A 13571-nucleotide genomic window follows, 5' to 3' on the forward strand; every position below is an offset into this window, starting at 1 on the left:
AACATTGCCTATATAGTGGATACATGTCATAACAAAACTAGAGGAACTTTAGTGGATATGAAGTTATTTAACTCATATAAGTTTCAGTTGATTAAAAAAGCAAAAACTAAAAATAAGACAGTGGATTTTGGAACCATCACTCAAATGAAATTAAATTAAAGAAATGTTTTAGGGCTGATGTGGAGGTAGGACTTTTCAAACATAGAGGCATGAGCATATTGTTAATATGACAAACTGTAAACCTTTAACATTTAACAAAGACGGACAGAAGGAAAAACAATGTGTTGGATACTTTTAAGGACTATTGTTAAAAAAGGCCTGAACTGCGTAACTGCAGAACAACTTTTTCCTACACTAAAATACAAGCCAATTCCAGGCTTGAAATTGGGTTTTTCTGCAGGTTAGCACAAGGACCAAAAGACTCATGTACTCACATTTAGATTTTGCATTGTAAGCACATGTTTACAGACCATGACCATGAGAGGGATGGCATGATGACATAACTGCATACATCAGGGAAAAATATCTGCAAATATAGGGCACATGGTGAAACATGCTGACAGCAACACTTTTATCAAAAATCTATTTGCAATGATGTCCAAAATAAATCCATTTCGGGGCATCCTTTGTATGTTGACCCTGCCCCCTGGTGTCTGGAAAATAATGGTGCAACAACAGTAGATGGTACTGAACAAGGCAATATTTGACATACGTACAATATTTTATTTCACTTTGCAAGAACAGGATGGGAAACTATAGCTGAGTTCTTCTTTAACAACATGAACTTTCCATTTTACACCACATCAAAGTTTGAGGAGATGGGCATACATAAAGTAAGCACCATTTTGAAGGAACAGACATGCTATCCTACGTTTGCATGCCACGTGTCTAAATCTAATACCAACTATACTTTCTTTATTAGCTGTGTGAAAAACATTATTTTGTAGATCATTCAGTTCGTAATGAACAGGTGCTTGGGTCTGTATAGTTACTTTTCAATGACAAGAAAAGCATCATTGTAAGATTGTGTCATCTTTGAGAAGGTTTTTTCTTTACATCAATAGATAATATTTCATCATATTTTCATGGATGATTATATCCATCCATTTAATACAAAGCTTTCCTTTTGAGTGTGACCCATAATTATGAGATTGAATCATAAAATAAAATAAAGACACTCAAGATGTATTTTGAGCATGTATTAAATAAATATAATACAATTTGATGGTGCTTTTTTTTTTTTTACTTCACATCAAGTATGAAAAAAACGAATCCTTGAATGGGGAAATAGGCAGATAGGCAACTGTGAAAGAAGAAAATAAAGTGCAGAGCCATCACTTTTTAAACGTTTTCAAATGGGATTAGGGGCTATTTCGGGCTCCTGCTGTTCGTCCATGTAGTAGGGGTCTCCTTGGTGGACTCTGTGATTGTGCACCCTCAGGTTCCCTCTGTGGGCAAATCTCTTCCCACACTCTGTGCAAGCAAAGGGTCTCTTCCCCATGTGAACGTCCCGTTGGTGGGCTCTCAGGTTCCCACTGCGGGCAAAACGTTTCCCGCACTGGGCGCAGCCGAAAGGCCGCTCCCCTGTGTGTGTGCGAGTGTGCACAGTCAGCTCAGAGGGGGTGAGGAAACTCTTGTCACAAAACTGACAAGGATGCAGTCTTACTCCTGTGTGGCGTAAAAGGTGTCTGCGCTGGTGAGAGGGGTAGGTGAAGCACTTGGTGCAGTATGGGCAGGTGTACGGCCGTCCATTCGCTGCAGCAGGAGCTGGAGGATGGCTGAGAGTGTGTCGCAGAGCCAGCGACTGGGAATTGGACTGTGTTCGGAGAGGGTCTCTATTGCCAAAAGTTGAAACCCGCCGTGTGTGATTGACGGGGCCTCTCCCTCCCCTGTCATCTCTGGGTCTCCATGGAGATTCCCCAGGTGGGGCTTGAGGCTGAACCTGCCGTGCCCCCTGGCCCTGCACAGAGTTCTGAGGGGAGATGTGGTTCTCAGGCTCCTGGTCCAGAAAAGGGAAGGAGCTATCGTCGTCTTCGTTGCTGGTCTCGTCAGAGCCAAAACCCTGTCTGAAGCAGAGTGTGTCTGTGCCGGCACTGCTGCCAGCTGGACCAGAGCAGTTGGTGCCTTCGGCCTGCAGGTTCTCCAGACCGGACCCCCCACCTTTGGTGCCGTCCAGCCCTGGTAACCACTCCCCTGGTTGAGCTAGCCCAGGGTCAGGCCTGGGGGAGCAACGTCCGCTCTGGGAGATGGAGAGGAAAGGGGTGGAGGCTTGATCCCGGACAGATCTGTGATCTGCACCGCCCTGATCCCAGTGAGACACTGCAGGGATTAGGAAGAAGGGTATGGTCACTACCGTGTAGAATTATAATTAAACTGTTCAATACTCAACCAAGCATTTTTTGATTTATACATTAACACATTTTCAGCATTATTATCATTTACACTGTTGTTATAGATTTGTTATATACATCTTTTTTTATTTAAATGTTTCCATATTTATTAGTGTTACGTATGGTAGCATAACACAAATATTTAACATACTTATTTCTTACTAATAAATTATATTCCAGAATACGAGCAACTGTAATGTATAGACCTAATGTATACCTAATGTTCCTCATAGGAACAAAGTAGTTCTGATCTTACATTTAGCCTTGGCTTGTGTAGCAGACAGGGTATGTGTCTTCCTCTGTTCTCCAGCAGCAAGCGTTACCTCTGGGACTTGGACTGCCACAGACCCCACTGTAGGTTGTGATCCAGCACGCTGTGAACAATAAGCAACACAGATCTGTAAGACACCGAAAAGCCAAAAACAAATGTCACTTTATTCGGGGTGCAGATATCATAATAGCTTCTTAAAGGTGGGGTAGGTAATTTTGGAGAAACCGGCTCGAGTGCGCTAAAATTTGAAAATACACAGCCGGAACAAATCTGCCACTTCCTTACAGAGCCCCTCCTCCAACACACACGAACACGCACATGACCAATGAGGGCACGAGATAAGTTTGTGCACAGATGGAAGGCTGACAGGCAGGTAGGCCATCCAGTTATTTTAGCCGGGCCGTCTAAAATGATTGGTCGTGCTTTTTACAGTACTACGGCTTCCACAGATGAATTTTTTTTATGGATTTTTTGTCAAAGCACTTAAAATATTCATTGCTATCGGGATGTTAAGAGCATTCCATGGAATATAACAAAAAGTGTATCTCGAGCCGGTTTCTCAAACTTACCTACCCCACCTTCAACTTCAATTTTTAGGACATCCTACTTTTAAATCATTGAGGACAGGGTCTGACCTCATGTTTTACTGAAGCTCCATCCTGGCCTGTGACCTCTTCTTTCATCCCTCTGAGGCTCTGACTGAGTCTTTCCACTGGGTCCAAATGAGAAGACAAATCCTTTCCCACATTTAGTCCTGTGTAAGAAAAGTGTAGGTGGTCAGTGCATCAGTTAAGTGACAGGGATGATAACTTGATTACAATTGGGGCTTATCCCCCTGCAACAATGCAAAGGATACGAATATTTAGAAGAAGCACCAACATCTTGTCCTTAGGTAAAGTAGTAACACTATAGTGTAAAATACTCTATTAAAGTGCATCCAAAGTTTTACTTAACCAATATTACAAAGAAATGTGCATCAAAGGCTACTCTATATGCGAAATGGCCCATTTCAGAATCATCCATTATTATATTACAATTATTGTTGATGCATTAATGGCTTTTTGACCTGAATTGCTGCAGCTAGTAAAGGTGGAGCTCAATTACTTTATATACTTCTGGATAGCTTAATAATCTTGAATGATAAAGCATCATCAACATGTTATAAATTGATTATATTTTGTATTAACAATCTTCCAGTTGTTATTTCAGACAAAAGTTGGTATTCCCCTCTGAGGTGTAGTGGAAAAGAAGTATGCATCTTGAAACACGCAAGATAATAACAAGTACCTCCAAATTGTCCATCAGTACAGTACTTGATTAACTGTAGTTTACTTAATTATTTCACCAGCTATACATTACAAAAAAATGGAATGGTTTGACATACAGACTTGGTTACAAGATGATACCACTCTACCAGTGCACTGTCCACTTTCATTAGTATTTTTCTGACCCAAGTAAGTTTTTATGAAATTCTTAAATACCATGTGAGCTGTATTACCTGATCCGTTGGGGGTCTGCTCCCATTCCTCGCTCCCTCCACCCTTACGCCTCCTCTCCACTTTCTCCAGCCTGCCTCTGAGGATGGAGATCTCCTCAGTTTTCTGCGCTAGCCCCGCCTGCTGCTCACACAGGCTGCTCTCAAAGATCTTGGCGATCTCGCAGACAGCAGCAGCCAGCAGGGAGTCCATGACGGTGGCCAGCTGAGCGTGGAAAGCACTCCTCACCGTCTCCATTGTGCTTTGTTTCAGGGAGGATGTTTTAATGTCAGTGAGGGATTGACACCAAGGTTTTATTCAATGGTTTGCCTCCAGTGACAGTCGAGGACGATGTGTCTACAGCGATGTGCACTCCTCTACCCTGGAACTATGAACCGCCACACAATGTTGCCATGCTAAGTACCTAGGCCATTTCTATTATTAATATATGGCAGCAAGTTGCTTTTATAGTGCAATCTGATTGTTATTAAAAATCTGCTGTACGGCTGTTTTCGATATTTCAATAAAGATGAAAATGGTGTCCAGGCTTTATTTGTTGAGCTAACGCTAAAGCAGTGATGACAAACAACGTGGTGCAATGCAGTAAGCCGGTTTGTTTAGTCGATGAGCATTAACACAATTACAATTTTAAATAGCTACAAGAAACATGCTGTTGTAAACAAGCAATACAGTAAGGAAGCTAACAAGCTAACGTGTAAACAAGGGAGCCAACGAAGCGTAACCAGTGCTATCCTGTGTATAGTCCAGGTGCTAGTTCAAGCTACTACTCTAGCTAACTGTTTACCGGCAATGGAAACAACCAAAGAAGCTGGTCGACTCTGCAATGTATCTCAACAGAAAGCGACCAAATAGCTTATCTGGCATAAATTAAATCCATGAAACGATGCAGCGACTCGGCGTCCAACCAACTAGCAGGTTGATATATCTGTTATGTGATGGTTGCAGCAAGTCTCGCGATAACAAATATGAGGATTCAGGTACTGCAGAAATCAAAGAGCCAAAAATAAATGTCAATTATATACAGAAAAACACTTCAATTGTTCAGTGATGAATTCCTGGACTGAAAACAACTCGGCTGCTCCCCTTAGAAAGACTAATATAAAGAATACATTTAGAAACGGGTAAAAATAATAATAATGAAAGTGTATCTATGTTATAGAGTAATTCATGATACAAGACCATGTGCATGCATAAAATGAAATTGACTTTGTAACCCCTTATGGTATTTTATTGTTCTGTTGTTTTTTATGTGAGCCTTGTCCTTGTATCGCTGTCTTTCATGTTGTCTTTGAAAATATACACTAAAATCGAAATGATTAAAATAAAAAGTTCAGTGACGAAGTAGTACAACTATCTCGTTGTTATTGCTAAAAAATATGCAAGTCAAGGTATACAGTAAATATTTTAATAGGTTATTGCTGACAATGGTCATAGATAGCAACACTTGTAATAACTTTAAGAACATAAAAAGCAATAGTCGCGGAAGATCTCCCACCATGTCAATATTAACAATGAATACAACCCAAAAATACAAGAGATTCAAACAGTTACAAATGTTAAATATATATTTAAAATCATTGTTTTTTTCAGGACTCAAGCACGGGATAAAATATCTATAACGTTGAAGTCAGTGTAATCTTCTTACATATCTGTCAGGTAACAAGAAAGATTAAAAATGTGTCCTGCAAATTCACTTAAAAATTGCAAAGCTGAGTGCAAAGGTTTTGTCTAAACAACTAAAAACATTACCAGAAACTATTGAGGCAATAAGAGTGTTTAAACAATGTTTTCCAATTCTGCTTGAACTTCATACAACACATCAAAATCGCGAATAAGGCACACAGTAAAAAATACTTAAAAAGACACATTGAACAAAACTTGGTGAGACCGTTTTTTGCTCTAGTATGAAATTACACAATGTGTGACAATGAACTTGTGATGGTGAATACCAACATGGTTAGTATGAGTTATATAGTGATCGTATCACTCTCAAAAACAAAACCTACAAAAGATTAAATGCAGGTCATCCTTGATCATGAATGACAACATCCAGCGTTTCAATGTCCACAGACAGGTGATGCTAACTTTATACTGGCGTATTATGTAACCTCTCCATATGGTTCCTGAGGCATGCTCTATGGACGAAACTTTTCCCACAAACCTCACAGGAACAAGTATGATCTCTCCCACAGATCAAGACATGCTTATTGCACCTAGCTATTGAGGGAAACGTTTTCATGCACTTTGAACACTTGCGTCTCCTCCAACACATTTTCTCGTGCCCGCCTAGCTGTGCTCTATTACTAAACCTTTCAGAACAAACGTTACATTGAAAGGGCTTCTCTCCTGTGTGGGTGGGAAAGTGCTCAATCAGCCCGTGTGTGTCTGTAAAGGGCTTCAGGCACAACCGGCAGATGAAGCCCTCAGGGGAGCGTGTGCCCATTGTTTCCCATATTAAACTTGGGCTTGTGTCTGGAATGTTATCCCTCTGAACATCTTCATGGTTGTTTGCATGACTTTTTTCTTTTTCTGGAGACTTCAACTCCACAGAAATATCGTCCATATTCTCCAAAGGCATGGTCCATGCATTGCTTTCATTTGTCTCACTGGAAATGTTTTGTTCTTTGTGCATTTTCCGTTTGTGTTCTCGGAGTGCCTTTTTACTCTGGAATGGCTTCGAACACATGCTGCAAGGGAATTTCTTTTCACCAGCATGAACACACAAATGCTCCTCTAGATTCAAACTAGTACGACATGTTTTGTTGCAGTGTACACAGGTTATCTTTTTGTTGCCCTTATTATTCTGAGTAGAAGATTCACTTGGCCTGCTAGAGGAAGCTGTGCTTTCTTTTTTAATGATGACCTGTTGTGCAGTCAGGTTTTCTTCACCTAAAGACTCAGGTTTTGGAGGGTTAGTGGATCGATCTTTTTTTGCCAACAACTTCTTGAGTTTTATGCAGGATGGTTTATGCAACTTTAGAGCACTTGGAGATGGGAACTCTCTTTTGCAACCTTTGCATTTCTTGTGTGATCGTATATGCACACTTCGGCCAAACATTGTGTCAAATCCCTTCTTACAATACCTGCAGGAGTACTTTTTTTCCCCGCGATTTTTTACAATCTCCTTTTCTGTAGACTCACTTTTAACGATTTTATTTTCTTCTCCTTTGCTCTTCTTTGTATGTTTTTGCTTTTTTCCCTTTATCCCCCCTTTGCTTAGACTTGTACCGATTGTTGTGTCAGTATGCACCTGCTTTATGCCTGAGAGCAATTGTTTTATGTCGTTTCTCTGTGTTGGATGTTGAGTTCCTTGGTCATGTGTTGGTATGGTTTTGTCCTGCGTGGTTTTCTTATTTATTAAGGAACCTGTAAAAAGAAAATAGTAAACTGAATGAAAAAGCAGAGGTGACACGATTACACCACACTAAAAAAGTGGAAGAAAAGAGAATTTGTAATGCCAGCATTGAAAGCAGATACAATTTACAGCAACACATCTTATTAGAACCATTGTCCTAGAAGCTAGAATGTATAAAGCTAGAGGGCGGATAAACTTTAACTTGCACATGATTTTTGTAAACCAAGTACTATCAATTTATGGCTTACAGAGCATTCGATTTTTCGCAAATTTACAAAGAAACAATTCCTATTAACAAAGAGAGCCTTTGAAAACATAAAATCGGTATCAGTGAATGCAAACATCTAAATTCTGACAAGTATAATTTACAGCACAAATGAATAAAAGCACAATTGAAAAATGACACAAACCTCTCCTGGATCTCCTGACACCCTTTGCTCGCTGGTTGGAGTCAATGTCACGCTGATCCACCTAAAACAAAGATAAGTAGTATTTTGTTGGTTATATCTTCAGGGATTAACAATGCAAAAGAAAAACAAGTTCAAAAATAATTAGGAACATGCAGAGCTATGTCTTCAAACGCAGCAAGTAATGAGATGAACTTTGAATGTTTTGAGACTTTCAATACCTTTGTGAATATTGTAGCTCTTTATAAAACATGTGATAACTGTGGTATAGAATTTTCTATATGCCCATTTAGTTTTAGTTCTATAGTCTTCTTATTTATTCCCTCTCCTCCTCTCTAGGCCATAGAGCTTTAACATTCTTTCTCCACAGCTGTGTATTGGTATGACCCTGGTAGTTGATTCAGCAAGCCCAAAACATTCATAAAACAATCTCTTCTTTAGATAATAACAGGACCAAGCACAGTGTCAGAGAGCAGGATGAGAAAGTAGGTCTTAACTCTAACGTCGGGCTTAGCTACGTCCGACTTAGTGATTCAAATTTACACCGAGTGCACCAAGCCTGACTAGTCTCGGTCGTAGCTGCGCCTGGTCTTAAGATGCGCGTCCACGTGAATACACGCAAAACAGTTTGTTGCCAAGCAACACACATCTACATAATTTAACACTCGAACTCCTCCATTCAGAGCAAGCGAAGACTTGGATAACGAAGTCATGGATAACGGAAACCAAAAGAGAAAAATGACGCCCACACCCCGAAAAATAAATAGGGATTTTACAGAGCTACAGCGTGAACTGGTGGAGAAAGAGATCGTTCGTGTGGAGGTGGAGACCGCAAAACTGAGAGTGGAACATGACAAAATTGAGCTGGAGGAGAAATTAAGACTCGAAATTATAATTCTTAAGAATCAGCAAAGAATCACTGAAGAAGACAATGTGTCATTCACCATTCTCTAATCATATTTGTTGTACTTGTTTTTTTATCTCAATTTCATGTTAGTTCTCCAAATGTTGTTATTTAATGTTCTTGTGTGTTTTTTTAATAAAATAGGCTATAAAACGGCTTAATGAAAATATGTGGTCACAATGGGAGCTTATTGAAATGCAATTGCAAAAAACAGCGTTACAAATATACAGGGCTATAGGTTGTTTATTATGTGATTGCGGGTAAGTCGTCCACCGATATCTTCACGGATGCCAGGAGGATTTTGCTGCTTCTTCTTGTGTTGGTAAGTGAATATAATTCCTAAGACGGCGCTGGAGAGCCAAGGAAACTTGTCTAATAGCCCGACATGCAGTTGTGCGATGAACATTAATCATGTCTCCCACAGTATTTTTGAAAGGCCCCGTTCGCGTAAAATCTGAGCGCAATCAGCACCTGCAAGGTTGGGGAGAGCGCAGCGTTTCTGTCTGATCCGTGCTGTAGTTGAGGGGAGATCTCCTCGATTAAATCAAAAAGGGCTTGTCTGCCGAAACGAAACCTCTCTATCAGCTCACTGAATAGATGTCCAGTGGGTTTGTTCGATCAAGGACGACTCTCTCTTCTTAATGCCCTTTCGTTGTTAAACATGTAAACAAGACGCACTGCCATCGTTATTTTCCTTCTTGCCTGTTTAACGTTACTATGGATACTAGTCTGTCTTTCCGATTAACGCCTGCTCCATACTAGGCGTAAAAGTTACACCCGGGCGCAACGCATACAGGGCTTAAGTCTAAGTGGTGCACTAGTCATAACTTTAGTTTGGTCTTAACCTTCGGTTCTACGTCGGACGTAGAGTTACGCCCAGCTTACGCACTCCACTCCTGGAGTCTATCTTATCAGGTGGATAGCTCCCTGGAGCCGATCATTCTATGCTAGGGGCGAAGCTGGCTTTGACTGGTTATCGAATGCTGATTATTATCTTAGGAATAGTTAAATATTGAGGAGAGCATGAGGAATTCAGAGTTAGTTGGGCAGAGGATGTGTCATTATATGTATAATTGTAAATATGTCAATTCTCTGGCCGTAGCTTCCAATAAATCTCCAGTGTCTGACATCAACTCAAAGCTCTTCTGTGTGCTCCTCGTGTTCTTTGCTCCAATCATTTCATCACATATTGGATGTATCCAATTTATACCATAGAATCTGCACAGAAGCTTTTTTATAAGCTTGGCTACCGTAAAAAAGGAAAATATTAAAAAGGAGTTCCTAAGTAAATGTTGTGTTGCTGGCTGTAAGATTTAGAAACATGTTATCAATATCAATCAAAATCCACACTGAACAACAACAGCGTCTGCGGACAACAGTTAGCCTATTTCCTTCCTCAACATAACTTTTTCAGGTTGTCTTTTTCTTAACTGGTTCCCAATTGTAAATTTAAATACTCCCCCTCCAGATCTGCCCTTCAGTTACACACCTCCTGCTTGATGGAAATCTGCGACAGAGGAATGGACAGCCGGCGCAGTCTTACGCTGGGACATACATATTCTTCCCTGGTTACGGTCTCACAGGCCAGGGGAGCACACCAGTCATCAGGTACTGCACAAAAACATGTATAAGACAAATATGGTTAGAATATGTCGTGCAATATTGTGATTATTAAGTACATGCAAAAGATAAAAGGCTTTTCCTTCCCTCACATAAACTTGCAACCTATACTCGGTACTGTACTTAAAGTTTAATGCAGTGTTTCCCCTATATACAAATAGCAGCGGCACCTTTACTGTATGTTCAATAAAAGGTGTATTTTGCTAAATCTTGAGACATTGCCACTGTATGTACTAGGCCTCAAGAGCCTTCCTTGTGCTGGCAGACACATAGAAACATATTGGCGGGGCGCACTTCGCACACACTAAAAGAATCCACGTGCTCGACGCTCACAATTTGCTGGGCCCGCGTGCCTTAGCACCGCTGCTATGACTCCATCCTAGGGGAAACACTGTAATGCCTTTCACTCTGCAATGGTAACCCTCCAAAAATATATTAAATCAAAAAATGTCTCTTTTACAGTAGAAAGCAGCCTATTTTGGCAAGTTATTCACCTCATTTGAACACATTACCTTCAAAATCAATCTCAGGAACATCATCTGTTGGTTTAGGGGCGTTCACAACATCTTCAGTTCCTCCTTTCTTCACCTCTGTTCCTCTGCTGCCGACACACTCAATTTCAGTCAACCTGATCTCTGCTCTCTGCAACTTCATTTTAAGTTGAGCAACTTCCTCTCCTTTATGCCCCAGCTCCATCTGATACTCATGTAGACTGTTCTCAAAGATCATCATTATTTCAAACACAGCTCTCCTCAGGTTGGAGTCCATGCTCATGGTCAGCTGGGCCCTGAACCCTCTTATCAGGTCAGACATCTTTGAAGAAAGCTGGAAACAGGCTACAGATGTCCTAGATCCTTGAGTGATTCTGTACTGCTCCTTTTACACTCCCCCTAAAACAGATATACAAGAGATCAGGTTACAATTAAAAAATGTTATGAAATTGAACAACCCATACATTTGTTTACTTAATGCGTGCAGAAATGTTCCTTTGGTTTGAATGTATACAAATCTGCAACTAAAAAGGGTACAGTAAAACAAAACCAAACAGGACACATTAGAATACATTTCTATAAAAACAATATACATTTGGTCAGTTTAGCATGGTGTATATTTGCGGGCTCTGGGCTCTAAAACCAAGGGGAAGAAACTCTTCCTTTCACAGCAACACAACTGCCTCATAGCTTTGAAGCATGAAGTACCCGGGCATAGGTGACTTTCATTGAAATGTATCATAAGTCTCTTTTAATTATTTAATTATATATATATATAATTATATATATATCATGTCATTATAACTTTGATTTTCTACTAAATGTTCTGAAGCTTTCAACAAACTGGGTGTCATATTGACCACTGCCAGGAAAATCATCATACGGATGTTACCTGTTATAATTAACATGTTTATACTTAACCCCCGTCTAGCCACCGAGCTTCAATAGCCTGTAATGTAGAATTTGATTGACTAACCTTCCCTTTCTTATGTCTTTTCCTGTACAAAGTGATTGCTTTTCTGTTGTAACCTTGTCAGAACTTGTACTACATTGCTGGTGCAAGACTGTCAGATGGTGATTAAGTGTGGAATGCCCACCAAATGAAAGTGTTTTAATCATATGATGGGGAAATGTTTCCACCGAAACACATAACGGTACTGTAACGGTTTGGATACAAAACAAACCCATGCTAGCATTGAAAGGACCGTCAGGAAACAGCGCCATGTGTTGTCGTTAAAACGCCTCAATCTAGGTTTATGCAAAACAAACGGGTTTGACAATACTTTCGCAAGTGGTTTAAGAAGAAACCTCGGATGATTTACCAAACACATATTAGAATAACAAGCACGTAATCTTTTTTGAACCACATTGCAGCCAGTAGGCTACGCCATGTTCTTGAATTACTAACTACACAGTTATTCCTTTCGACAAAAGATAGGCTTCTGAAATCCACACATGTCTTTTGAATAAACACAACTAGGCGTTGTAACAAAAAGGAAAGCCAAAATGGGTTACAAGCAAGTTAAACGTGTATATCAAATCCTCATGGCGGACAAATGAGATACTCACGGTTCGGGAAGAGGGGAGCTCCTGCCGCCTTTCTGCGGTGATTTACCGGGTCCGAACCTCCGAAAACCACACGACAGCAACAGTGAACACCGCCTCATCCACTGACAGCTAAATGCGTAATGTAGTTGTTTCTTGATAGTGAGTAGACTTGTACTAACCAGTGTATGTTACCAACCACACGGGGAGATAACCATACGCCATTTTCACTCCACATTCCCAGGCGGGAAAGAAAGGTTACGTCGGAACTACGTCACTAAAGGAAAATAAAAAACATGTTTGGAGTTGGGTTGCGTTCGAATACTCCAAAAAAACAGCTCCTAAATTCTAACCCTATCGTCTATTCCTTGACCTCGGAGTGAAACGTCATGGGGTTAAGGGATAGTGGATAGGAGAATTCAAAAGGATTTAGGAGAAGAGACTGCGGTACTTTAGAGAATCCGACTGCACTTTCACTATCCGACGTGTTTATGATGCGCCAGCAGAGGTCATAAATGTGCGCCTGCTGCTATGGGGAAACTATGGATTGATTGATTGATTGAAAAGTTTATTAACAGCTTGTATATTGGGTACAGTACAGTACAGCTCAAAACATACAATTGTTAAGGGGATGCAGACCAGAGAAAGACTTTCGTCTTGTTTACATCAGGGTCCCCCATTTCCAATTCATCATATCATTTAAGACATATAAGACATATTTGACATACAGATGGCTTATTTACAATTTACATACAGGTGGTTTTTTACATACAGATGGCTTATTTACAATTTTCATTTTAGATTTCGTTCTAATACATCCTAACCGGACATTTAAGACATACCAAGTCTACAGATATACAGTTAGTAACAGAGTCTAAAATGCGAGTATATACATAGATGGGAACTACAGTTTTCTATACAGCGGACTACAACATGGATGTTTAATAAGAACGAGGGACTACTGTAAACTCATCTAGAGACTCTGCACCGTGCTCTGATGCTGTTGTTGTATGCTTTATGAACGGGGACAACAGAGAAACATATTCTTCATGACCAAAGTTGGAATTGAAATAAAAAAGGAAAGTGAAACTT

General features: G+C 40.2%; 2 protein-coding genes across 3 annotated transcripts; both read right to left on the reverse strand.

The window, feature by feature from the left end:
• Positions 1–1254: 1254 nt before the first annotated feature.
• On the reverse strand, positions 1255–5072 carry LOC117488797 (zinc finger protein 629-like). 2 transcript variants are annotated; one of them, XM_034137917.1, is made up of 4 exons: positions 4160–5072; positions 3297–3415; positions 2647–2764; positions 1255–2319 (listed from the first exon to the last, which is right to left on the reverse strand). In XM_034137917.1, the coding sequence occupies exons 1-4, from the start codon at positions 4392–4394 to the stop codon at positions 1352–1354; spliced, it is 1440 nt and encodes a 479-aa protein (XP_033993808.1). In that variant the 5' UTR covers positions 4395–5072; the 3' UTR covers positions 1255–1351. The 2 variants fall into 2 exon arrangements, with proteins under 2 accessions (XP_033993808.1, XP_033993799.1); XM_034137908.1 differs by having other exon boundaries at positions 2647–2788.
• A 474-nt stretch (positions 5073–5546) lies between these two features.
• Positions 5547–12900, reverse strand: LOC117488790 (zinc finger protein 26-like). The gene is made up of 5 exons (XM_034137894.1): positions 12504–12900; positions 10956–11333; positions 10313–10434; positions 7923–7983; positions 5547–7523 (listed from the first exon to the last, which is right to left on the reverse strand). Exons 2-5 carry the CDS (start codon positions 11254–11256, stop codon positions 6244–6246), a joined length of 1764 nt encoding a protein of 587 aa, XP_033993785.1. The 5' UTR covers positions 11257–11333; positions 12504–12900; the 3' UTR covers positions 5547–6243.
• Between the last annotated feature and the right edge of the window lie 671 nt (positions 12901–13571).

This window comes from Trematomus bernacchii, unplaced genomic scaffold (genome assembly GCF_902827165.1).
Source record: "Trematomus bernacchii unplaced genomic scaffold, fTreBer1.1, whole genome shotgun sequence".
NCBI classification, from domain to species: domain Eukaryota; kingdom Metazoa; phylum Chordata; class Actinopteri; order Perciformes; family Nototheniidae; genus Trematomus; species Trematomus bernacchii.